The 25,147-nt window shown below is 46.5% G+C and overlaps 2 protein-coding genes across 2 annotated transcripts in view; both read right to left on the bottom strand.

Annotated features, from left to right (window-relative positions):
* Window positions 1–19,349, bottom strand: part of POC1A (POC1 centriolar protein A) — a gene marked incomplete at its 3' end in the record, with an annotated part of 57,533 nt that extends 38,184 nt beyond the window's left edge. The window contains exons 1-7 of the mRNA XM_079540368.1: window positions 19,229–19,349; window positions 18,835–18,919; window positions 15,017–15,188; window positions 8,023–8,202; window positions 6,708–6,815; window positions 5,551–5,666; window positions 944–1,077 (exon numbers count right to left, since the gene is read on the bottom strand). Coding sequence (XP_079396494.1) covers window positions 944–1,077; window positions 5,551–5,666; window positions 6,708–6,815; window positions 8,023–8,202; window positions 15,017–15,177 — 699 coding nt within the window. The 5' untranslated portion in view covers window positions 15,178–15,188; window positions 18,835–18,919; window positions 19,229–19,349. The remainder of the gene's footprint in view (window positions 1–943; window positions 1,078–5,550; window positions 5,667–6,707; window positions 6,816–8,022; window positions 8,203–15,016; window positions 15,189–18,834; window positions 18,920–19,228) is intronic.
* A 1,706-nt stretch (window positions 19,350–21,055) lies between these two features.
* RRP9 (ribosomal RNA processing 9, U3 small nucleolar RNA binding protein) lies at window positions 21,056–24,669 on the bottom strand (the record flags this gene model as incomplete). Its single annotated transcript, XM_079540563.1, has 15 exons — window positions 21,056–21,161; window positions 21,260–21,333; window positions 21,449–21,528; window positions 21,621–21,769; window positions 21,845–21,907; window positions 22,109–22,243; window positions 22,356–22,456; window positions 22,640–22,732; window positions 23,037–23,161; window positions 23,770–23,896; window positions 23,985–24,026; window positions 24,098–24,180; window positions 24,254–24,369; window positions 24,437–24,519; window positions 24,595–24,669. 15 exons carry the CDS (start codon window positions 24,667–24,669, stop codon window positions 21,056–21,058), a joined length of 1,452 nt encoding a protein of 483 aa, XP_079396689.1.
* Window positions 24,670–25,147: the final 478 nt, after the last annotated feature.

Below are 25,147 nucleotides of genomic sequence, written 5' to 3'. Positions count from 1 at the left end.
AAGGAGAAGTTGCTGAATGAATTCAAGGATTTTTAGATATTAGATAAAGCAATCACAAGGCATAAAGCCACAAGAAACCAGAACGATCAGTTCCTCAGCTTACACAGATGTTGCTATTGCCCAGAATCAATCCAGCAGCTTCAGGGCTCATGATTTTCCTCAGATAGTTTTGATGCTTCAAAACTCAGCCTCAATATAACAAAGAGACAAGTGGGTTAGGAATTTGTTTTGTCCCTTAGGTAAATGAATCCTTAAAACACATTTGCTTATTTGTACCTTTGAGCCCCAGTTGGAACAGACAATAAAATTAATCAATGTATTTAAAATGAGAGCTCCAAGCACTCATACAATAATTAACCTCACAAGGAACATGTCCGGCAGCATAATACTAACAGTTCAATCAGTTAGCCTAACCAGCTGGCAGTATTTATCACCTTCAATTATTTAATTCAGTCAGTTAACAGAATGGAAACGTGCCCAAATGACATCTCAGAATGTAATTTCCTCCATTTCACACCTACTGTCAGGCAAACAGCATATATCTTCACTCAGGTCAGAAGGCCAAGTGCTGTTTGCACCACTTTAGAGAGAGGGAGAGGGTCTGATCTGCAGAACACAGACTGCACAGCAGTGTTAGAGCTGAAGCACAGCACTGGTGGTGTCCCTCGGGCCGTAGGCTTCACGCTCAGAATCTGAGCACTCAGACCATCCTGCTTTGTCATCATCTATTCTCTCTGGGCCCATCTTACCTCCTTTTCCTCCCTTATGCCTTCCCTCCAAAACAGTGATGATCTCAAAGGTTTTCATTATTATCATCATTATTATTTTAATAAGCAAGGAAGTTTTCCAAAGACTTTTGGCCACAAACAATGCAGGGCTTGAGCACAGATTTGCCCAGTGAGTTGCATGTTTCCGTGCTTTCACACAGAAGGCTTTTCCTCACCTGGTGACCATGAAGAGTATACAGAAGTCTTCCTTCGAGCAAGTCCAGAATTTTGAGAGTTGAATCATTGGAAGCAGTAATCAGGTAATTCCCAGAGGGGTGAAAGGACAGACTGTTCACCGCAGCGGAGTGCACTAAGGATGTAAAAGATGCATACAATGATCACAGAGACCAGTTTACATCAGCCCGAGGCAAAAGAAGAAAATAAAGTACATGCACATTCCAATGTCTGTTACAAAGTTTAACAGGAAAACTGTCAAAGGGAAAACATTCCACCAAACTCCTCAAAGCACTGGAGAACAAGGGCAGCATTCAATTCTTGTAAAAACAGCCACCACTTCACTGAAAGGAAAAAGGAAACTTTGCCAATTATTCTGAGATTTAAGACTATAAAAGCTTCCAGTGTAGTCCTATAATGTAACTATATTCACAAGTGAGTTATACAGTTCTGTGACACACAGGGACACCGACATATCTGACCACAGGGGAGCTGCTGTTCTTGTTCCCCAGTAATAAATGGAACAGAATCTATAAGCTTATATATTAATGAAGGCTAAAATTCCTATGAAACACAAGCTTCACATTGGTATTGTGCAGGGGTGTTCGTTTGGTTGCTTTTGTTTTTAGTTATCATTCTTTATTTACTCCCTGACTCTAACCAATGCTAGGTCTAGCAAGAACTAGGAAAAAAGAACCAACCCAATTGAAAACGGTCCAATACAAACATTACTTCTTCAGCCATCCAATTCCCTACCACAGAAAAAATTAAAATAACCAGAATGAGTAGACAAACTGTTAGGAGTACCATCTTGTCCAACCCTGGTGCAGCTACAATTCTACGACTCAATAAAGCAGTCCTTTTTGAACAAACTTGAAACCTGAGAGTCGTTCTGAAGAGAGCTAAGGAAAATGCTCTAGGAATAAACACTTCTGTGTGAGGCAGATGCCTGATGTTGCAGTAATGCAGAACTTCCTTTCCCCCAGCTTTTTACAAAATGAACTATTGTGGATATATATATTTACAAGACATTTCTCCATTGCTTTCTAAACATACGTGATGTAGAATAGTAAGACTATGCTTGAAGAGAATTTTAACCATCCAACTGTTCTTAATTACACCAACTGCCCTACGATGTTCTATCTTGAAACTATTACTACTGATACAACCCCCTCTCAACACCTCCAAACTAAACCTATACTCCCTCAGCAGTCTGATGTACATGACAAATCTAAACTGCCTGTTAAAAATGAACAAGTAAAATGCAATTCCAGACACTAGCATCAATTCTTTCACACCTACGTGTGAATGTGAAGAAGGAATCCAAAGAAAATCTCACTCAACTGTGAAGCTGAATGTATATGCTTTTCAAAGTCTCAAACACAGCTAACTCAGCGTGAGTCCTTACAACACGGTTCCTCTTGAGCTGCATGACTGAAAAAACACACCGATACAAAGCATCTAAACACAAGACTGGTAACTTCTCCACAGTTTTTCTCCTAGGTGAACACCATCTGCAACAGACAGCTACATCTTCCTCTTGACCCTTATGATGTCAGGCTGGACAAAAAGCATATGTGGAATTTTAGCTTCTAGAAGAACACTAAATACATGTTTCCTTGGAAAATTTTATTCTGAGGAATTTCTAATATCCCTCGGCCCTTCATTGCCTATATTCAGATACAAGCAAGCACATATTATGTCAACAAAAGCAAGTCCTAACTGGAACCAAATAAAAAAGAGATGAAACGAATGACATAACCTTGGAGTTCCAGAGAGTCAATGCACTATTTCCAGGTTTATTAAAAAAACTTTTCATCATGGAAAGAAGTAACACAGGCTGTGCCCATGGAGGCAGTCACAGCTTCTTGCCTAAGCAGCTCTTGTCTGCCTAAGCTCAGGGAAAGCCACATCTTTCTTCTGCGGCACCAACTCATAGCTCCCAAAAAAGCATTCACAACAGCTTCCCCAGAAGCTGGCCAACACAGCAATTTCACACTGTAACCAATATCTGGGGTGCAGCACAAGGTGGCATCTCCCACAGCCGTGCTGCTACAAGCTGACTCTAGCTATCAGCGCCTGAGAAAAATAACTTCCAGTTCAGCAATGGATGTTGCACTCAATCACTGCATTTACAGGTGAGCTGCTGAGCACTGAGTCACTCCTCCATGCAGGACTGAATACACAGAAGTAGCGACAAGCAGGCAAAAAAAACCCCAGTAAGCACTTGCCACAGCCACAAGCCCAGAAGCTGCTATCCACCACACAGCTCTGTCTGGAGTGCAGACGTGTCCCAGGCGCTCTTCTGAACCAGCACTGAATAACTAGGTTAAGGCTGTTTGCACAGGCGTGCAACTGAAATGCCCTGCACACACCTTCATACGGGAAAAAAAGCCTGCAGGTAATAAATACTGACCATTTTAATTAGGGGTTGACTTGCTGTACAAAAAGAGTTAGCGCTACCTAGGCAAGTGAGTAAAGCATCTGTTTACTTTTCTGAACAGCAAATGGGACCGGAGCACCTTTACTTTTCTAAACACGCACCATGCAGGAAGTTTTGCAGTTTGCACTCCACATCCAATTTTCCTTTGCAAATGTTATAGTTGGAACAAGGCCTGGCAACAGGAGCAGCACAGCTAAACGACTTACCCCTTCTGGAAAACAACCAGACTTCAACACGTAACAGTCTGCGGCAGGGCTGCTGAGCCATTAAGTCCTCAGTGCAACCGCGTATTTAAAATGGATTCCCCTGAAATCAGGCAGCTTAAGCACGCACAAAGGAAAGAGACTCCCCCTAGTGGGACTGGGCGGGCAGCTCCACCTGGGAAAGCCACAAAACTGAGTCAGGTTTAGCCAGAAGGTGCGTGTGAAACCCTCGCAGAGCAGAATTCACAAACTCATCTTATGAACGCATCAGTTTGAAGTACTCGCATCGGGGGATGAAGTGACAGCCAACAGCACTTGTACGTTTCTTTGCTTTCACAAGTTTAAGCTCAAAATTTAATTCATTATGAGGACTTGCACAGTAGCTGCTAAAAACACATTCATAACAGGAAAAGATCTCTTCAACAGAAAGAGCGTCAGCCAAAAATGCTATTTAGTAAGGGTAAGAAACAGGCAAAGTACACAACTCAAGACAAAAGTGAACCTGGCCGTTGAACCTAAACCACATTACACTCAGACAACTTAACTGCAGTAAGGGGAAAGCAGGAAGGACCATTTTTGAGCCAAAGGATACGGTGGCTGGAAAAAAGCACTGCAAGTCTTGTCACTTGAAAAGCTGATAAAGCAGGTTACGGGACAACCTGACACCACTGAAGTCCTTAAACTTGCTGCCTGTGTTAGCAGCAAGACTTCAGAAAGGCACTGCCAAGTTATGGTAAGGTTCACAACAGGAGCAGCACAGCAAAAATGATGCATAAGAAAGATGAGTATCAGCATTCAGTGCTGATGATGTAGCTGGTACGATTACAATGATTTGGAACAACAATCCCCAAAAGGCTCTATTCCATGAGATTGTTAACTATCAGAACCAGAAGTGATTGTGAGTCAGTAATAACCACGGGAATAACTAACACACAAATAACCTTGGACGAGGGTATGAGATGCTCAGACAGTTTAAAATTTGAACAGTTCAAATGCTGTTTGACCTGCATGCAAAGAAAAAACAACACAGTTGGAAATGTGAGCTTAAACCTAGAAGCCAAGACAAAACATAATCCAGGTGGAGGAATACTGTGTATGCACACACATTTATGTGTGCATGTGCGTTCATGTATATGTGTACACACGTGTGTGATTTTAACCCAAGAAGAAAACCATCAGTGATGATGATGTCACATTCAGTGCACAACAGTCAGATTATGTGATCAAAATACAAAGAGCAGAACAGCCCACTATACACAGAAAATTACTGAAGGCTTCCAAAATTTGCAGATTGCTCCTTCTTCTCACCAACCTCTTTTTGCACAAATCAGCAACGGTAGAGGAAGAGCAGCCAAATTTAGGCTCAACTAATATGCACAGAACAGTAAAATAAGCTCAAAGAAGCTTGTAGGGATGGGGAAGGTCTGCTATCTGTACACAGTTCTACCAAATAACAGCACTAATCCATCTGACAAGAATAGGTAGTTTTGAAAGTAAGGGTGAAAAAAAAAAAAACAACCATTAAGTACAGCCTCCTAACTATAAAGCTAGCTACTCCAAGGGTAAACGAACTTAAGCTACTCTTTTTGTTTTTGTTTTTAATTTGGTGGCAAATGTCACATCTTTTTTACTGCACATCATTTCCTGAAGTAAACAGAAGCGAAGTGGCACAGCAGGTATCACCAAAGCACACCTGCAACATGGGACAGTTCCAATTTAGGGCTTTTTTTCCCCTCTCCATGATGAGCAAAGTGAAACCAGAACAAAAGCATTTCTTATTAATAGCCAAGAATTAATCTCTGAGCTAGAACAAAGCAAAGCAGGAGGCTGGTGAGGAAAGGCTTCCCCTTGTGGGCCTAAGCCACGACCTTCCTGCAAAAACAGCAAGACAGACATTCCTGGAACTCCAGACAACCCACACCAAAACACGGACAGGTCAGGTTTTTCAAAGATCTTAACTTGCCTTGATAATGTTGGAGGAGTCTGTTCATCCTAACATCCCACACCTTCACTGTGTTATCTGTACCAGCTGCAGCAATGCACGTACCACTGCCATGAAACTCCACGTGATTTGCAAACCTGCAAATTGCAGTTAAATCCAACTGTTTATATTCAGCTTTGGTTGAGATCAAGAAATTGGCTTTTCAGGAAAGAAAACTACATCACAATCAGTGAACATTGTGGAAAGGAGGGAATAAATTGAAATTTTATACTGGCAAATTTCCGTTAGGACCAAGCTCATAAACCCAAGCAGATTGCAAGACCATAGCTCAAAATAACTGCCCCCAAAGCTCTTCATCACTGCTGTGTTAGGAGCTGCAGGTGTTAAGAACCTCCTGAAACGTGATGGATCTGACCATAGAACATTTTGAAGTGTAAATGTCTACATAATATCCGCCCTTTACTAATTTAGCAGTATTTCTAGATCAGTATATACAAAAATGAACACAGACTTTGTATTTTTCCATTATTAGTCTTAAACAATTTTAAAGATAGAAATGAATTGAATTTCTGCCTCAAATCCCATGCTGCTACTCACAAGACAGTGGAGTAGAGACCAGCTTCCTTTCTGGACTTGTCTGCAATCATTTTTCTTTTTTTTTTTTTTTTTTTTTTTTTTTTTAAACACAAAACTACAGTAAAAAAATTTTAGTGAAGTACATCTTGCACAAAATTGGGTAAAATTAATGACCCTTGAGAAGCTGGGAACAGGCCCATCTCAGTACTCTGAGGGCTCATTTTGTATTTCTTGACAAATTAATTTTTGGTGCAGCTAACAGCTTGCATGAAACAAAATCTCCTCAATTGACAACTAAAAAAAAAAAAAAAAAAAAACTTTTTTGAGTAACTCTTTGTCACTCTGAGGATGCAACAAAGCATCCAAAGCATTTCTGCTTTTAGTTCACTTCAACTTAGGACAAGATCAGAGCAATTCTGGATGCTCTTTTTGCATCTTGTTCTCTGGCTGCCTTCTGTAATAGGCACTCATGTTTTCCTAAGAGGTGCAAATTATTTCCAGGGGAGGAATCTCCAGCTGCAGTAACAAAACAGATGAACATCCATCACATCTCCACTTCAACAATCACAACAGGCCAGTCCTTACACCCTGGCAGTACTTACCCCCCATGCTCACAAAAGGAATGTATACATTCTCTGCTAGTTTTATCCCACAGTTTGACAGTTTTATCATCACTGGCTGATGCTATTAGTCGTCCATCAGGAGAGAATCTAGGAGAACAGTTATGGCAATTAAAAGTGTATCAAAATTAAAGGTGTCCAGGATCAACTGGACTCGGCCAGCTTTGTCAGTCTGTAAACACACTTCATCCTTCAGGAAGCCACACTGACATTAGTTAGACTGAAAATCCAATTGTCAGAAGTTGGGGGAAAAAAAGCAACCTGTAAGCCCTCGAACTATCCCCAATGCCAGAAGTGCATTCCATCATCTCCAGGCAAGTCTTCAGTCTGACTTAAGGTCCCCTGTCCTACTTGTTTCAAATGTATCTCAAGTTGTTTCTCTATCATGATTCAAAACAATTCCTACTTTTGCCACAACTATTCACAGCAACGTAATTACTTCCAAGATAACAGCTCTTAGAGGAGAAGCTTCATCATTCTCGTGCATCAAATGAACGTATGTAAAATTTTTAGATGGGAGCTTAATATAAAAGAGATCAACACACAGCTTCAGAGGCAGATACAATACAGGATCAGGACTTGAGTCTAAGTGAAGAACATCGTGCGCGGCAGAGAACACATCCCACCTACTCTGCTGTGGACATCTATAGTGTTACAGGTCACTGCCACCATGAAAGTATCTACTGAAATTATCACACTTATACAAATCTGCAGCTTTATCCTAAATACATATACACATCACAATTCCTCAGAACTATGACAGAGCACTGAAAACTGGCTTTTTGAGGCAGTAACAAGGAAATGATGATCTCGTAACGGCAGCCCTTTCAGCATTCTGTGCACCTGCTTGTTATCACAGAAAAAGCAAGGATCATCAGCTGAACTCTCTGCATGTGTGAAACGAGTAACACAAAGCACCAAAACGCTTGGAGGTTATTATTGTGTCATTGGAAGTATTCTCCTTAACCAAGTGCTAATGATGAGGCACCCATGACCCTTTTTGAATAGATGCATGACAAGACTGAAGGCAACCAAGCTGCAAAACCAATTATATTATAATCCTTCTTTTATCTCTGTTGGTAAATTCAAGATATGGAACTCATGACTGATACAAAGTGAAAGACAGGACTAGGAGGGAAAGATCACTAAAGAAATATAAAATGGTTACACAACTGTATTTGAGGCCTCTCTCTGCAGGTTAACAACACATTTCAGTCACTGGACACATCTGAATATGAGACCACAATGCTCAGTTTCTACTTTGAAGGATAAATCACCACCAGAGCGCTGTACTTACCTGGCACAACGAACCCAATTTATGTGTTGACTGAGTGAGAACAAAAACTTCTGCCTGTGAACTGTCCACACTTTGATTGTTTTGTCATCAGAAGCTGTAACTAAGGACTGGCCATCACTGGAGAAATGAACGCTTCTCACAGTTCCTGTGTGAGCCTTGAACACAGTAGATTCTCCTTTGCTACACAGAAGGAAAGAACATTTCAGCACTCAGAGCAGCACAGCAAAGATGTATTTTCAGATACTGTAATGAAGCTTCTGTGTGTCTATGAAGTGCTGTTAACCATTATTTCTATGGAAATTTATGTTTAGAGAGAAAACTTTGGCCAAACCCAAACAAACTGTACAGAACACAAAGCTAAATCAAGTTGTTCTACTGCAATACTGCCCCAGAAAGGGGCAAAAATGCTGTTGTTAATTTGTGCAACTATTTAAAACATTTACAGAACCATCAACACAAGAGGATTGGCTGGGATTCTCTACTGCTAACCAGCACCCTCACTGCAATGCAGGTAAAAACAGAGGTGTTTCTACAGCTCATCCAGGCAAAGCCAAGAAGGCAACTACCTGACATTCAGTAAGAGTCTCATGCATGCACAATGTATTCTTTACTATCACAAATGCAATGAAAAGAACAGAGACGTGTTTTACTCCCATTCTCCTTAGCAGCCCAGCATTATGGAAATGTTTCTGAGTCTTCTGGAAAAATGGATTCTGTTGCATATGCTGAGCTCCCCGGCACTACTGAAACCGAAAAGCAGAAAATCACACTATGTGCTTCCCAGCAACACCCCCACCCTCTTCAGAAAGGTCAAAGCTTCCAAGTCTTATTTAATCCTTAATTGTCAGAAGGCAAAGAACAGTAAAGATTTCTTCTTGGTGAAGTTTTCCTTTTGTACAGAACCAGAGAATGTTTCCAGATCTGGTAAAATTTCACAGCAGAGAAACAAAATTGTAAAATTCATTAACATGGCTTCCCTCCCCCCTAAAAAACAAGGAAAAATCCACAACCAGGGTAGCATTCAGTTAGTAATATATCCTTCTCAAAAGCAACTACAAGGCCCCAGATTCTTCAGAAACAAAGTCCTGCCCAACAAACAGACCAAGCTATGGCTTCTCCCTCCCCTTTAACAATTCTATACAACAAGCAGTAAGCAAACAAGTCACAAATCTGACTCAACCTCAACACCTCGTTTCAGTCATGTCTAAAGAAAACAAGCTAACAAAGAACCCTACATAAACACATATTAAAGCTGCCACACACCAAGATATTTCACAACTGATATGCCAATAATTTGCCTGTCACATTAGCACCTTTCTGACACGACAGCCATAGATGTAGTTTAGTCCACAGAGATCATCCCTAAATTACTAAGACAGCATCACTAAAGTTCAGTTTTGCCATTACCCCCCTACTCTTTTTATTTATACGACAGCTTCCTAGAAATATAACAAGCTTGTGCAAATCATCCTTCTGTATGGGAAGCTGAAATCTCCCATCAGCTGGAACCACTGCACTGCTGCAACAAACACGTGTAGGAAATTCCTGGAGCGTAGTGAAGGTAAGGTCCTCTGACCAGTGCTGAGAGAGACAACTAGGAAAGGCCCTCCTAGGTCTGTTGTTTCAGAACAGGGAAGGCCTTATGGAGACGTGGCTGTAGGTACCTTCTCAGCCACTGTGGTCACAAAATGAAATTCAAAACTTTTGGTGTAACGAGAAGAGTTGCCACCCCGGACTTTAAGGGAACAAACTTCAAGCTGCTAAGGGAGATAGCAGGCAGGGTCCCTTGGAAACTGGCTCTCCAGAAGACTGAGGTGTGCCTAGAAGCCCAGGAGCACCCAATCCCACTGTGCCATGAGTCAAGCAAGCAGGGTAGAAGGCTGGCATGGCTGCACAGGTAACTCCACCCTGAACGTGCACAGGAAAAGAAAATATATCAACTCCAGAAGCACAGTCAGGCTTCACAGGGAGATGATAAAGCAGTAGTTCACACCTGTGGGAAGAACACAAGAAAAGCCAAAGCTCACCTTGGCCAGAGTATGTTAGAAGAAAAAAAAAAAAAAAACAACAAAAACCCTTTAATGTACATCAACAGCAAGAGAAAGGAAAACATAGGATTGAAACTTGATGAAGACAGTCACTAACAAGTAAGGCTGAGGAAAAGGCAGAGGCTTTAATGAGTTTCTGTGTCTCTGTTTTTAACACCAGTGATAAAGTGTGGGCTGCCAAAACCTGTGAGTGGCTGGCAGAGCAGTGACTTTCCATCTGTTTCCATCTATACCAAAACTGTATAAGACCAGTGGTACCCAAGTCACAGAATCACAGAATCACAGAATCACCCGGGTTGGAAGGGACCTCAAGGATCATGTAGTTCCAACCCCCCTGCCTAGCAGGGCCACCAAACATACACATTTAGATCAGGTTGCCCAGGACCCCGTCCAACCTGGCCTTGAACACGTCCAAGGACGGGGCATCCACAACCTCCCTGGGCAGCCCGTTCCAGGGCCTAACCACTCTCCTCGTAAAGAACTTCCCCCTAACATCCAACCTAAATCTTCCCTCCTTCAACTTGGATCCATTTCCCCTAGTCCTGCTATTGTCAGCCCTTATGAAGAGTTTACTCCCCTCCTGGGTGTAGGTTCCCTTCAGGTATTGATAGGCTGCAATGAGGTCGCCCCGCAGCCTTCTCTTCTCCAGGCTGAACAAGCCCAACTCCCTCAGCCTGTCCTCATAGGGGAGGTGCTCTAGCCCCCTGATCATCTTAGTCGCCCTCCTCTGGACCCTTTCCAAAATCTCCATGTCCAAGTCCATCAGCTCTGATGGAATTCATTCGACTGGCTGAGGCATCAGTGGATGTTGTAGCTGGCACCCTCTCAACAGTTTACCAAAAGCATGGGGAAGCCCCTGTTGTCTGAAAGCTAGCCAACATTATGCATGTCTCAAAAAGCTACAAATAGCATGGAGGGGTCAGACAGCAGACTAAATTATCTTCATAGGTCCTTTCTAGCTCAACTACTCTACGCTATTATTCCTCTCAGTGTTATAAAAAGCAAGCAGCACAACTCTGGAGACATCAGAATGACACTGTGAGTCTCTTCTGTTACTCCAGAATGATGAGTTGCAAGGTTTAAAATTTTATCAAACATAATTAACCTTGTGTCTCTAAATAACATACAGGCTGACATGCCACTGCAATCACTTACTTCAGGAAAGTTTAACTAAGCTGAAGTTAACTGTAATTTAAATAATGTGCACATTTTTGTTCTTTTTTACTATGAATTCAATTTTAACTGCATTAAACTTCTCCCGTATTTATCGTGTAGTCATTACATCATTATGAATCACTGTAACAATTCTGCAGTTAAACGATACAATGAGATTTACACTAGAAGGGGTCATACTTCTGTCAACTGAAAATGACACATCTGCCTCACATATGTAACTTATTCAGAATACAAAGTGAGTTCTAGGAATTTTTACAAGAGTTCAGGCATCAGTTTCAGGTGAGTGCCATGATCACTTCTTGGCCTTTTAATATCTTGGCAGTTTAATTTCTGATACCTCCTCTATGAGAGGACTTTATATTAAGTGGACTGTTGGGCATGGGAGTTGGAGGCAGTACTTGCTCCCTCCACTTTGTGCATCATTCCAGTATGGCAGTCCCTTCATTTTTGTTTTCCCAGCTTGACAGCACAGGCAACCCTCACCCCAACCTACCTCAGCTCCCCAGGTGCTCCAACATAATAGTTTGAGGCTCTGGAACCTGAGGGAGAGGTGAGTGAGGATGCAGTGGGAGGTCCATCCATGAGGCTGTCCAGAGTGAGAAGGTCGACTCCACACCTCAAGACTGCCTCCACCAAGGACAGTAGGATGACTGCCATAGGTGACTCCGTGCTGAGAGGATCAGAGGGCCCTACATGTTGCTGCTGGCCCTATCCTACCTCCAGGGAAGTGTGCTGCCAGGTAGAAATAACCAGGTCAGGGTTATTTCTAGGAAACTTCCTTGTCTGGTTCACCCCTCTGTTTGTTATCCATTATTGACAGTTCAGGCCGGCAGTGATGGAGTTGCTGACGGAAGCCTGAGGACTACCAAAAAGAACTTCAGGGGACTGGGGTAGTTAGAGGACAGAGCGGGCATACAGCTTGTATTTTCTTCTATCCCTTCCGTGGCAGGAAGGGATACTGAAAGGACCAGGAAAATCCATTTCTGGTAGCTGAGAGGCTGGCACAATTGCAGGAATTTGGCAGGTTTTTTTGACCATGAGGTGGTTTGCTTGGCACCTGGCCCGATGGCTGCAGTTGAGTCTCATCTGTCTCAAAGGGGGAAAACAGATTCCAGCACAGGAGCACACAGTGTGGGCTTTAAACTAGGTATGAAGGGGGAAGGGGTTAAAACAAGGCTCACAGAGGGACCTCACTGTTCTCTACAACTCCCTGAAAGGAGGTCGTGGTGAGGTGAGGTCAGCCTCTTCTCTCACGTACCTAATGATGGGACAAATGGGAATGGCTTTGCATTGCACCAGGGGAGATTCAGGTTGGACGTTAGGAAATGCTTCTTCTCCAAAAGAGTGGTCAGGCACTGGAACAGGCTGCCAAGGGAGTGGTGCAGCCACCAAACCTGGGGGTATCCAAGAAGTGTCTAGCTGTTGTAGTCAGGGATATGATTTAGTGGGAAATATTGATGATCTCAGAGGTCTTCTCCAACCTCGGTGATCCTGTGATGACTGGTGAGTGGATGGAAATGAGGACACAAATTTAACTTAGCTCAGGGGACACAGAGAAAAGCAACCTAGCAAACATTGTGACAGATTTTTAAAAAGACACTTTCAAAACCTAACAGCTCCATGACATAGGCTGCTTATCATTTAATGTATCAACAACAAAAAAAGATTTTAAGTAGGTATTTCATAGCCAGCAACGAAACCTACATAACTAAAAATGCTTTTGCAGGTTCCTGAAGGTTTAAAATTGGGGGATATTTGTTTTGCTTGTTTTTTAAACCCCTTTTATTTTACTACCACAGATTTCAGGTCTGCTTCACTCCTGGGTTCTAGAAACAATTTATTAACCTTTAATAACATCAGTCAATAAGCTCAGAAGCAAAGGGACCTCAAACACCTCTTTATATACGTCTGCCCATTCACGAAAAAAAGAAGAAAACAATTCCACAAGAAGCTAGAGGAAAAACTGGGAGGTCCTTTTCTGCATCTCAGCCACAAAAAGCTTTACTTGCAGCAAAATTAAGTTTTGAAGCAGAAGCTCTGCTCTCTCCTGCTTGTGTTCTCATACATCACATGAAATAATGCATAACAGTAAAACAAAAGAAGCTATGAAGATTCTCAGTGACTGCCAAGACCTTGACAAATGAGTTAAGGCGTGCTATTAACGTTGCCTGGGGTGAAACCAGGGCACAAGGTGGGCACAGCACAGGGCTGACTCCAGTTAATAACTGTGTATTTTAATACTGTAATCTATGATGATAGCAGGGTGGCAAAACGCTTGGCTACAGCAAATGAGAAGAAGCCCAAATGCAGCAGCCATGGATGCAAAAATAAAGGAAAAGAGCTGCTTACCTTTGGAAGGTTTCATGGAGGCAGGGCTCTCCAGCAAGAGATGCCCTCACCTCCACTGCCAACCCTTAAATGAGGGCTGGGAAGGGATGAATCCTGGCTCCACCCCTTCCAGTCACTCAGCTGCACTGCTTGCACCTGAGCTCCCCTGGGTTGGCCCTGCTTTCCAACCAGGTGCTCAAACACTGCTTCAGGTTGTGACTGAGCATTTCCACTACAGATACATTGGCTAAACACAGTCCTGTGAACAGCAAAAAACATGCAGCCTTGCTTTTCATTTTGATAAAGCAATTTGAGAACAGGTTTCAAGATTGCCTGAAAGAATCATCAATTTTTTTGTGTACCTGTGACTCCATTTTCAGCTGACATAATATACATTATCTGAAAATTTTGAATTGGAATGTATAGGGTTGCCATCAGATATTCATCTGAAAGAGAAATCTGATTATGTCTCTTTACCAAACCTTTATAAGTTCCATCTTACCAGAGGAAGATGTCCCTGGCTGCACAGTCTGCCTTGTGAACAACTGTTTTCAAGGATGAAACACAGAAAGAGCAAAATCTCATCAAAAATCTCTGCTGAACACCTTAGGAACTCACTAAGAACTGCAACCACTTCCAATGAACCAGACTGATGCATTAGTTCCACTAAAACAAGGTCAAATATAATGCTAGTTATGGCTTTTGGCTTTTTAATGCTTAAATAAAAAAAAAAAAAATTAAGAGGTTTTGCAGCTTATATACATTAACAATATTAAATACTTTATATGCAGCTCAAGAAAATTCCTCTTCACTCAGGACAACCCAAGCAAGCCAACAGGTTGGACAGCCATTCAAAGGAACTAAGCCTTCTACTCAAAAATTGAAATCTTTATGGGAAGAGCAAGTAAAGTACTGAAAATGTAAGTAAATTCTAATTAATCACATGAAAGCTCACAAAAAGCAGTCAATACACAGTCCAAAAATCATCTTTTAGTGCTGTGCCATCATTTCCAGTCAGTGGAGGAAAGTTACTAGTTTAGATCAAGAAATAAAGATTAGAAATGATCTAATATTGGATGGACTACAGCAGGTTTGAAAGCTACTGACCTTCACCCTGCTGACAGAACAATTATCTCCATCACTATACTCCAGCTGGAGTTTAAGCATCTTGCCTTCGATTGGCAGAGAAGCAAAGGATTGGCTTGCTACAAGAGACTGACAAGGGCAGGGACAAAGGGGCTACATTAGTGACTTCAAGCTTTTTAGGGGGCTTCCATTTCATTTCCAGTGGCATTTCAAGACTGAATTGCCTCTTCTCTGTCTGAGCTGCTGCATGAAACTTTTCTTTCCTCAGTCCCAGACCTGGAGAACTGCTTTCAAGAGGTAAAAATCCCACGGCAGAGTTAAACACAGAAGGAGACACAGAGGGAACAGATACTTACGCACTGGGAACCCATAAGCAGACAGTTTTGTCTCTGGAGCCCGAAGCTACGAGGTGGCCAGAAGGGGAAAACTGAACACACATCACTGCATCTTTGTGGCCCACAAGGCGATAGGCTCTCATCTGAGGTTTCATACTCCAAATCATCAGGCATGAATCCATTGAGCCACTCGCTGTGTTGAAAAGAAAAAAGGCAACTCGTGTTAGTTCTCCTCCAATTAAAATGGAGCTGCTTTTCATTCTCCATTTGGCAACACAGCTTCCAACAGCTTCACGCACACTTTTACATTTCACTGATGCGCTGCACGCTCTGCATTTAATTAGCAATTCATAGCCTTGCATTGGCTTGAACTGACATTTCAGCTCCCAAGATAATGCAAGAGCTGCAGAGGAAAAGGCCACAGAATCTGCAAAGCCAAACAAACACACACTAAGGAAATGCATAGAAGTTCTAAACTTATCACTTTTTCAGTGGAAACAGAGGCAGTCTGAATATCAAGTAGCACCCTGCCAATTAGGCAGAAAAGCCCTGTGACCTATGACTTAAAGGCAACCCATACACATTTCATCCCCCTGACACCCAGCTCTTTTCTTGTAGCAAAATGTTGATCGCTTCCAGCTCAGGACTTAGGAAAATCCAAGCTTGCAATAAAATTAGAGCAGTGCTCATTTTGCAATGGGAGGAGATAGTGGGCTTCATGGCAATCATGAAAAGCCTTAAGGGACTCTGGGTGGAGACAGGGGTCCCTCTACCTATCTATACCCACTCAGCATTCTCATGCCTACTTCTATACTCAACAGTTAGAAGAAAAAAAAAAAAAAAAAAGAGGGGGAAAAAAGCAACCACCACAAACTGCAATTTGTCTTTATTCCTGGGCTTCTGAAAAAGGGGTGAAATGCATGCTCCAAAGACAAGAAGGGGCAGTAGGGACTCTGCAGGGGACAAATGCTTTACTTATAGTAAAAACAATGTTCGTGCCCCCAGTCAGATGCTGTTCTTTCAAGACCTCCTTCATCAGCAAGAGCAAAAGATCTGCAAATCAGAGGCAGGATTCAGATGTGTGCACGGCACCCACAGCAAATAAAACTGACCCCATCTTCAAGAAATGCTCTGTTCTCTGCCTTGCTTCCCTTCCACAGCTCACTGCTGGCTGTAAGGAGAGGCCAGCTCCAACCTGACAAAAGCACATCTCAAATGGAAGCATCTCCATGCTGCTGAAATTTATACAAGCCATTTCTCCTCCCCACATGTAGGGAGGGAAAACTGTCCCTGACAAGAACACCAGACAAGCAGCTTACATGGAGAAATTCCATTCCAGCCTACAATTGCCCTCCTCAGTCTCACTGCCAACTCAGCAAACTGAAAATCTATTCATCCCCCTGAAGCCCACCATGCTGCACAAAGTCTGCAACACAGTGCCCCTGGTTATTGGTAAAGAGTAAATATATAATAGAATCAACTTAGCAAAAACACTAGACAGCAAGTCTCAGAGACTGTGCCAATGAAGACTGCCTCCTAAAGCACCTCAACACCTAAACCATGGAAAACTTTGTAGATTTTCCACAGGTGAGTACACAGTGTGCACGTCTTTACCTGCCAAGGCGTCTTTCTCTTCCCAAAAGCTACATGGGAAATACCTGCACCAAGATCTTAAGATTCCTCCAGGAATAAAGATCAGTTTGACAGTAGGTCCTAATACGGCAGCATCATAATTACGAGAAGATTTCAGTTCATTAGCATTATGGCAAAACAATAAACAGCTTCTGCTAGAAATGTAATTTCACCACCTCTTAAACAGAAAAATAACAATCTTCTTCTGATGCTGGTTCAGGATATGTTTATTTCATACAGAGTCACTTGCAAAGCAGGTGCTGGTGCACAAGCAATGGGGCAGAAGAGTGCTGAGCTCCAAGTCTGGCAGATGTGCAGACCTTCTTTAGGGGAGGTTCAGGTTGGATATTTGCAAGAATTTCTTCCAAGAAAGAGCAGTAATGCATTGGTACAGGCTGCCCAGGGAGGTGGTGGGGCCACCGTCCCTGAAGGTGCTGCAGAGCTGTGGAGATGTGGCACTGAGGGACGCGGTCAGCGAGCAGACGGGGATGGGCTCACGGCTGGACTTTACGACCATAGTGGTCTTTTCCAGCCTCAATGGTTCTATGATTACATATGTTCTTGATGGAGAAACACACAAAAACAAACAAAAGCCCACAACTTTACACATTTGCCTGTTGCTTTTGTATCTCATTCAAGCAATATCTTAAGGTTTTAAAGGGAGACAAGTGTACAAAAGCAGATTGAGTACGTGGCTGAGCAGAAAGGGATTTAAACTTTAATCACAGTTTCACTAAGACATTGTCTGGCCAAAAAACTATTGTAAATACCTCAGTTTTTACAGGATTGATACAAAAAAAAAAAAAAAAAAAAGGAAAATAATGCTCTGACGTGTCATTAGTGTTCTGGTAGGATGCCATTTGGAACTCGTTAGCAGTAATTACCATCCTTACTGGACTAGGCAAGGAATCTAATCAAATAGAAAGATCGAGTCCTTCAGGGTTGGTTGGCTGATTTTGGTATGGAAAAAGAAAGGATGTGGGAAAAAAAGAACTCTAAGATCTCCTAAGAGTAAAGTACATGTGATTGACCCAATGACACCTGAAAAAGAAACATGCTTAGAACTCATTCCCTTTCTTACACAATCACATTTATTAAAATTACCAAGAGTACTTCTTTCAAGGTCCGGTCGGTAAAGGGTAAGTTACATTCAGAGCATCCCAGCTGAGCAGAGATTTGCACTGACCAGATATGATATCAAAGATACCAGGAGCAGGATGAAAAAGACAGCAGAAAACAACACAGACAGCATTGGTCCAATACAGGTTTGATTTTCCTTTCCTTGTGTCTTCCAGAACTACAGTGCTGCAGGTTGTAAGACACAGAACAGGATTATGACAATTTACAACACTTGCTAGACTGCTTTATTTCTGTTTACTCGTGTCTGTGTCCACAACCCATCAGACACACTGCCTCCAAAGACCGTTTCTGCCTGATCTTCCTTGTGAACCAAACCAACATTCTCACAGACCAAACTACAGCTTCATCAAGAACCAAAACTTCCGCTGGTTCCTGATCCAAGAATACACAGCAAGTTAACTAACAGCAGCTGTGACACAAGCCTTGGTGTAACCACAGGCAAATGCCAAACCAGGAGAAACAGAAGATGGAAGAAGAAAAATACTTATGCAGAGCAGAAAAAAAATAATAAAATACAGTTTTAATTTGTAATTTTTTAATTACTGCACCACAAAGCAAGGTAGCTTTAGGCAGCAGCAGACATTCCTAATGCTCCAACAGGACGCTCACAGCCTGTCACTCTGGTTCAAAAACAGGACGAGAGGCACTGGGAACAAACAGAAAGTTTGCGGATAGGAAGTTGCAAATGAAGATGAGGAAGAACTTCTTCCCAGAGAGGGTGACTCAGCACTGGAACAGGTTGCCTAGAAAGGCTGTGGAATCTCTCCCTGGAGAAGCTCAAAAGCCATATGTACACAGTCCTGGGTAACGTGCTCTCAGGAACCCAGCAGTTATGAGATTGGACCCGACAAACTCCACAGGTCCCTTCCAACCTCAACCACTCTGCACTTCCGCAGTTCTTCCAGTCGTACATAAAACACTCGTCCCAACACTCACCAATCTTTTCACTGTAAAAATGAATTCTTAATTCTTTTAGAATTCAGGACCTCCATAGTTTCGTATAACTTAAGAAGAGAAATCCTTTTTTTATCAGCAGGCCATCAAAATACAGAGAGATGATGATTTACCCAATTGTTTCTTATTGAGACTGAAGTCCACACTAGTGATGGCATCTCTATGGCCTTTGAAATGCCTCTCTAGGGACGGATCATCCTAGAAAACAATAATGTTCAGACAAGACAGATTAAGAATCATCATAAAAACATTCCAGCGGTCCACCCAAACGGCCCCCCAGCCCCCAAGCCCTGTTCCCACACACGCAGCCCCCGCCTCCTGACCGCGCTCACACCTAAGCGCCACCCGATCCCTGCCCCGTCACGCAGCCCGGCCTCGGCAGCGCTAAGGCCCCACGGAACCAGAGCTGCTCCCGCCCACCACCAAAGCGCTTCCGACCGGGCCTCAGCGGCTCTCCGGACGCCGAACTCCCGGACCGGCAGCGCGTCAGCCCGAGCCCTCACCGCTCCGCCAGCAGCCATGCCGCCCTCCCGCGCGCTGCCGTTTGTTTTCCGCTCCTTCCGGCCCCCGTAGTAACGCAGCTGCGCGCGGTCGCAGGCGCGCGGTCCAGCGCCCTCCGGCGGCAGGGAGGTCCCACTACGCCTCCTCGCGGCTGGGCGGGGCAGCGGGATGGGGGCGCCTAAGGGAGCGCAAAGCGCCTGTGAGTCCCGGCTTGCTCTGAGCCTCCCTGACGCCCCACAGGCTGTGAGCGAATTTTTCCAACCGAAGCGATTCCATGGCTCTCAGCTCCCAGAGTCTGCTGTTCGGGACACAGATCCTCCGTTTCGGTTACAAAAAATCGTTTTCAGCGTCGTCAGGTCTATTTTAGGTCCAGATACCCCATTCCCAGGCTCCCGAAGCTCTTTCTTTTCCGTGGTTTTTACCATGTCTCATTTCCAGATTCCAAACTTTGCTTTCGGGTCTCCAGCCTCTATCTGTGATAGCAAATCCTTTGCTCGGCTGGACCCTCAGCTCTTAGTGACCAAACTCTTGCTGTCAGGACCCCGAGACTCCATGCTGAAACAAAAGCTGTCGTCACTTTGCTTACACTCAGCTCTGATATTGGTTGATAACAGCTGTACAGCCCAGGCTGTCATTCTCAGATCGTAATGTCTAATTTTTAGGCCCCAAGCAGCAAAGCCACCTTTTTAGGGTCCAAAGAGAAAAGACCCATCTTTTAAGTTCCCTAATCTCCATTCTATCAGACAAGGCCTGAAAATTAGGGCTCAGAGCCTCCTTTTATGGTCCAAATACCCATTTTGAGGGATCAAAGCATCATTTTGGTATCCAGCAGCCCCTAAACAGGGGAGTCCAATGACCCAGCTTTAAATTCTAAAGCCCCGTGCTGAAGTGCTGAACCCCCACACTTTTAACATCTGCCTTCCCCACCAGGCTTGGCCTTGAAGTGCAGACCAACAGCGTGCAATAGCTACTAATCAGCAGACTCCACATCATCACCCTTGTGATGGCTATGGGAAGGTTGTGCTCTAGCCTGCCTGCCCCTCCTCCCAAAAAGCAACAGCTCAAGCCTGGGGGCTGCACAAACCAGGTCAGCCATGCTTATCCGCTGTGCAGCACTTGCTCTGTGTCCCACCATCTGCCTCCTCCGTGCAGAGATAATCTGGGAGCACACTGCTCTTCCTCACACCACTTTCTCCTTCGCATTCTCTGATTTCACATTTCCCTTGTGCTGATCCATGCCACAAATCAACTTTCCCAAGACATCTGCAGCCAACCCTGATCAGAGGGGGCTGCACCTTTGGCAGCTCCATCTTCCTTCTCATTTTTACTCCTGGGTTTGTAAGGATCCCATCCATTGCCTTATCCCTGGGGAACCTGGAAAGCGGGAACCAGAGGCCCCTCTATACATCCCTGCTCCCATGGCAGCAGGACAAGAGCCCAACTGCAAACACCTGCTCCATGCCTCAGGGCACTGCTGATCCCAGCAGTACCTGTGCACAGGCTCAGATCACAGCTGAAGAACAGGGCTACAGCAGATAAGTCCTACCCCCTTTCAAAAGTAATCTTTTTCTGTACCCAAAATTGTGGGTTTTGTTTGTTTCTGGTAACGTATGTAAGCGATTTTTGTTCATTGTTTTTCTAACACTTTCTGCCTGATCCCAGGTCTGGCTGAACCTCAAGAAGGGCACAGTGTGTATCCAGGCAGGGCCCTTAGGCAGGGGTAGGTGCACCGCTGCAGCCCCAAGCAGCACTGACAACACTGGAGCTGTTGTATCTGTATTACACAGGCTTTAATGATCCAGTTCCTGTAGCTCTTGGGGCAGTGCTTGGAGGCTACGCGCAATCAGCTGCCGTGGGACCAGGTGCTCCCGCTCTACATTTAAGAGGAATGATGCAGATGGAGTTCTTGGCTTCTTTTACTCTCCACCATCGGCCCAACCTGCAGGTGAAAAGAGTGTCACCTCCATGACTTCCTGGTCCAGCCAGGCGCTAGTAGGGAGGGTCTAAGCCCTGGGAAATGGGGCCTGGGAATGGTACCGGTGCTCCTGCCCAATGCCAGCCACCAAGAAGTCTCCCGTTGACGAGAACTTCAGGCTGTTGACAAAGCCAATCTGGAGGAAATAGCAGAGGTGTCAGCACCAGCGCACTGCAACTGCCCCAGGCCTGCTCCCACCCTGGGGAGCTTGGCAAGGGCCTCCCCCCAGCTCCAGCACCCCCTATCTGTACCAGTGGGATATCACAGAGGGGCTCCAGCTTCTGAAATCCCTCGCCGCACTTCCACAACTTCACACAGCCACTGTGGGAACCTGGAGCAAAGAGGGCACACACCCTAGCACCAGCAAAAGCACAGGACCCCAAACCTGCCAGAAGAGAACACAGCTCTCCCAGCACCAGGCACCTGTAGCCACAAGGTCACTGTTGAGCAAGGCGGCCACTGCAGATACCCAGTACGGCTGCTGCAGGTCCTGGGCAGCGCCCTGCGTCCCGTGCGACTGCCTCACCAGTGCCAGTGGCTTCTTCTTCGCCAGCCCCCACAGGGCCACTGACCTGCAGAGAAGGGACTGAAGGCGCTGGAGGCACAAGGATTGGCAAGGCTGTGCACAATCCCAGCCCTGCACTCACCCATCATCAGCGCCTGACACCATGTGCTCCTCATTGATGAGCTGGATGCAATCGATGGAGCCCCTGCAAGAGCAGACAATTAACAGTAACCATGAACATATTGTGGAATCCTGTAGGGCGCAGAGCTCCAGGCTTGACAAAATCCCCACAAAAGGCTTGACAGAATCCCCACAGTACTGACACGCTCCTGGTGATGCTGAGCACATACAGAAGCTTTGCTGGAACTGCCAGCAGAAGCACACCCCCTTCCTGCCCCAGACCTACTGATGCCCATAGAAAATGAGCTGTGACTCCTCGGGGATCTTCCAGAAACGCACAGTGCCATCTCGTCCCCCTGAGGTAACACAGCACTCCCGACTCAGGCTGTCCATCCCTGTGATGATGTCCTGGTGCCCAAAGCTGGCAGGGGAGATGAGAAGGAGCTGCAGGGACCACGACCCCACCGCACCCTCACTCCTCCTCCCTTTGCTTGGGGATACAGTGACAAAACCTCTCTCCACCAGGGTCTTACAGGGTCTCCACATAAGCATTCTCCTCCACATTCCAGACCTTGACGGAGCGGTCATGGGATGCACTGTACAGCTGGTACGTGCCCTTCCGGAAAGACAGGCCCTGTGGAGGGACAGACCAACAGATGAAACAGTGCCCTGCCCAAGTGTCCCCAAGGGCAGTCTCAGAGCTGCGCCTCCACTGCAGGGAGGCCCCACTGGTCCCAGGTCACCAAGAGGACGTGGCATGCACTGCCCACCAGAGGTGGGAGCTTTCCTCCCCATTTCAGCCAACATCCTTACTCACCGACACGGCATCACGATGACCAGTGAACGTATAAAGACGCTTGCAGGTGGCTGCCTCCCAGATCAGAATCAGCTTGTTCCTGTCTCCTGTAGCCTGGCAGAAAGGAGGGAATGCCCAACACCTACCCCAGCAGACCCACAACTCCCACTCCGTGTGTTTTGCTGGGGGGGCATGTCCAAGAACACTCCTGATGATGGCTGAAGCAGGGGCTGCTTCAACCCAGCTTCACCAGCAAGATAAGCTGGGTGTTAGGAGCTGTTCTCCAGAATCCTGGAAAAAGACACCCCTCCCCACCTGGCCTCCTCTTTCAGAGGTTCATGACTATATGCGAACAGCCAAGAGCCATTGGTGACAGCGTGAGGCACCATGGGGCAGCACCAGCACCCAGTCACCGTACCAGGTATTTGCCGTCCGATGAGATGGCAATGCAGAGAACGTGGGCCGTGTGCCCCATGGGCTGCCCCTCTGTGCCTTTCTTGCCCCCAGGCACCACGCAGAGTCTCTTCCCACTCTCCACTTCCCCTGCAGGACAAGCAATACCATCACCCACAGGAGCCTCCCTTGCCCCAGGAAGCACGAATGAGCTGTGAGCTGCGCACAAAGCCCACAGCGATGCAACCCGCCCTGCCCAGAGGCCAATCATAGAACAGCTTAGAAAAAGCCTTAAAGACCATCTGGTTCCTACTCCCCTGATGTGGGCTGGCTGCCCCCCACCAGATCTGGCTGCCCAGAGCCCCATCCAGCCTGGCTGTGAGCACCTCCAAGAGAGGGGCACTCACAGCTTCTCTGGGCAGGCTGTGCCAGGGCCTCACCATCTTCTGAGAAAAGGATTTCCTCCTCACGTGTAACCCATATTTCTCCTCTTTTAGTGTAAAACCAACGCCATGCCCTATCACCATCCGCCCATGTGAAAAGTCGCTCTCCCTGTTTACAAACTCCCTTTAAATCCTGGGTGGCCACAACAGGGTCTCCCTAAAGTCTTCTCCCGGCTGAACAAGCCCAGCTCTTGTGCACCGCAGCCACTTCCATGCAAGAGATGGGCAGATCCATCTCCACCCACAGGCCCGCTCCCGCCAGGCCCCCATCGCAGCGACGCTGAGCGCAGCAGGCAAGAGAAGGGAAGCACTTGCATTTGATGACGGAGCCATCCTTAGCAGCCGAAAAGATGAACCTGTCATCCGGAGAGACGACGAGGCAGGTGACAGAATGCTGGTGGCCCCGCAGCACTCGGATGGCGGCAGCGGCCGGAGGGCACACCTAGCGGGACGGGCCGTGAGCGGGACGGCGCCGGCTCGTCCCGGCCGCGATCTGGCAGCGGTGCCCTACGGGCCGCACGTATACTCACGTCCTGGGCCGCGGGGCGTCGCAGCCGGCCCTGCTGCTCGAGCTGGGGGAGCACAGCGGGTTAAGGGAGGGCCCCGAGGCCGCCCCACCGCCGCGCCGTCGCCCCCCACTCACCACGGCCTCCTTCAGGCGCTCGCCGACGAGATCCCCGGGGAAACCCGCGGCCTCCTCCTCCTCCTCCTCCGCCCGCTCCTCCTCTGCGATAGGTGCGGGATTCAGGGCCGCCCCGCCGCCGCCGCCCGCCCCGCCGCTGCCGCCGCCCGCGCTCACCGTGCCGCCGCAGCTCCTCCAGGTACAGCTTGGCCAGGCGCAGCTTCTTCTCCTGCGGCGTCTCCTCCAGCTCCTCCTCGGCCGCCGCCTCCTCCCGCCGCCGCCCCGCCGCCGCACTGCCGGAGTCGCGTCAGCTCCGCGCCGAGCCGCGGGAGCCCCGGGAGCCCCGGGAGCAGCGCTCACCTCTCCGCCTCCTCTTCGCTGGACACCTCCTCGTCGCGGCTCCGGAGCGGCGCCGGCCGGGGCTTCCCTTCGGCGCCCGAGCCCTGGGGAGACGCGCCGGCACCGTCAGCGCCACGCAGCGCAGGGAACCGGCCCGTCGGAACCGGCCCCGCGCTCACCTCCACCCGCGGCCGCCGGCGACGCCCCGCCGCGACCCCGCGCGCCGCTCTCGCCCGCCGTCCCGTCGCCGCCATGCTGCCGCCGCACGTGGCCCCGGCGCCGCCCCGCCTCCGCAGCGCCGCCTCCTCCGGGCCCCGGGATGCTGGGCCGCCGGCTCGGCGCTGCTGAGCCCCGCTGCGGAGCAGGGCGCCGGGCTGGCGCGGGGAGGCGCTCTGTCACCGTTTTAGCGCCGTGTCTTTTCCTTAACGATGTGAACAAGGAAATACACCGTATTTTTACTATTCGTAGAAATACAGCGGTTGAATTGTTGTGTGATCAGCTTTTGCTTGCAAAACTGTGATAGCTTTGAGATGTTGCGAAGTTATGGATGGCATTGTAGACTAGAAAGCGTGTTACAAGGCTATTCTGTTTTAACAAGAGAGCTTCAGCAAAAGAAGCACAATAAAGAAATGATGCGAGTAGGCTTATCACTCATGAAAAGAAGCCAGGGCATCCACGCAAGGCCAAATTGCCTCACTGTGGGGGTAGGCTGGAACACAACAGGCAGGTGTC

Source organism: Tetrao urogallus (genome assembly GCF_951394365.1).
Source record: "Tetrao urogallus genome assembly, chromosome: 10".
NCBI classification, from domain to species: Eukaryota; Metazoa; Chordata; class Aves; order Galliformes; family Phasianidae; genus Tetrao; species Tetrao urogallus.
The sequence above is the reverse complement of the archived record's forward strand: the minus strand, read 5'-3'. Positions and strand labels throughout refer to the sequence as shown.